Source organism: Anarrhichthys ocellatus, unplaced genomic scaffold (genome assembly GCF_004355925.1).
Source record: "Anarrhichthys ocellatus isolate YVR2014 unplaced genomic scaffold, GSC_Weel_1.0 scaffold53, whole genome shotgun sequence".
In the NCBI taxonomy this organism is placed as follows: Eukaryota; Metazoa; Chordata; class Actinopteri; order Perciformes; family Anarhichadidae; genus Anarrhichthys; species Anarrhichthys ocellatus.
In genome coordinates, this window is record NW_022280083.1 from 1,300,298 (window position 1) to 1,301,111 (window position 814).

The 814-nt window shown below is 43.2% G+C and overlaps 1 protein-coding gene across 4 annotated transcripts in view; it reads left to right on the forward strand.

The window, feature by feature from the left end:
* wdfy3 (WD repeat and FYVE domain containing 3) overlaps positions 1-754 on the forward strand; it is an 84,104-nt gene extending 83,350 nt beyond the window's left edge. For all 4 annotated transcript variants that reach the window (XM_031870616.1, XM_031870614.1, XM_031870615.1 and 1 more), the window contains one exon: positions 216-754. In XM_031870616.1, the coding sequence (XP_031726476.1) occupies positions 216-336 (121 nt within the window). In that variant the 3' untranslated portion in view covers positions 337-754. The remainder of the gene's footprint in view (positions 1-215) is intronic.
* Positions 755-814: the final 60 nt, after the last annotated feature.

Genomic DNA, 814 nt, shown 5'->3' on the forward strand with positions numbered 1-814 from the left:
TACCGAGTCGTTATTTTGAGGTACCGAGTCGTTATTTTGAGGTACCGAGTCGTTATTATGAGGTACTGAGTTGTTATTTTGAGAATGTTTATCTTTAAAATGACGTACAGGATCTTTTTAGTTTTTTCTCATCGCATTGTCAGCAATGGGCTTCCATACCTGTGACAACCTGAGTTTCCTCCTAAACTGGCGCCTCGTCTCACCTTGTTCTGCAGGTGCAGTCGCTTCCAATCAGAGATCAAAAGGCTGAAGATCTCGTCGCCGGTGCGCGTTTGTCAGAACTGTTACTACAACCTTCAACATGAGCGGAGCTCCGAGGACGGCTGCAGAAACTGAAGAAACACACCGACCAGTAAACACATGAGCTGTAACACACTGACAGACTGTCTCAGCGGAGGAGGTGGGAGAGAAAAAAACGAGGAAATGTTGAAAGGAAATGTATAAAAATAATAAAATAAAAACCTCAATCACCACTTTTACCACCTGCACTCACCCGGAAGAGGGAAAAGAAAGCGAGAACACCGTCGCCGCGGCACGCTTCAATCAATCACCCGCTATCTGTTGCTTTGAGACCAAGAACAGGAAGAACTCCTTCCTACTCGCACCACATAACAAACTTGTTAATATTGTAAATACTTACCATGGCCTTTTTCATTTTACGAGGAACAAACTCAGAACAAAAAAAATATGAATACGGAAAAACTAATTGTGTGTAACATAGCGATGTGACTAACCACTCCTGGCTTTAAGAGAAGAAACGAATGGATTGTGTGTGTGTGTGTGTGTGTGTGTGTGTGTGTGTGTGTGTGTGTGT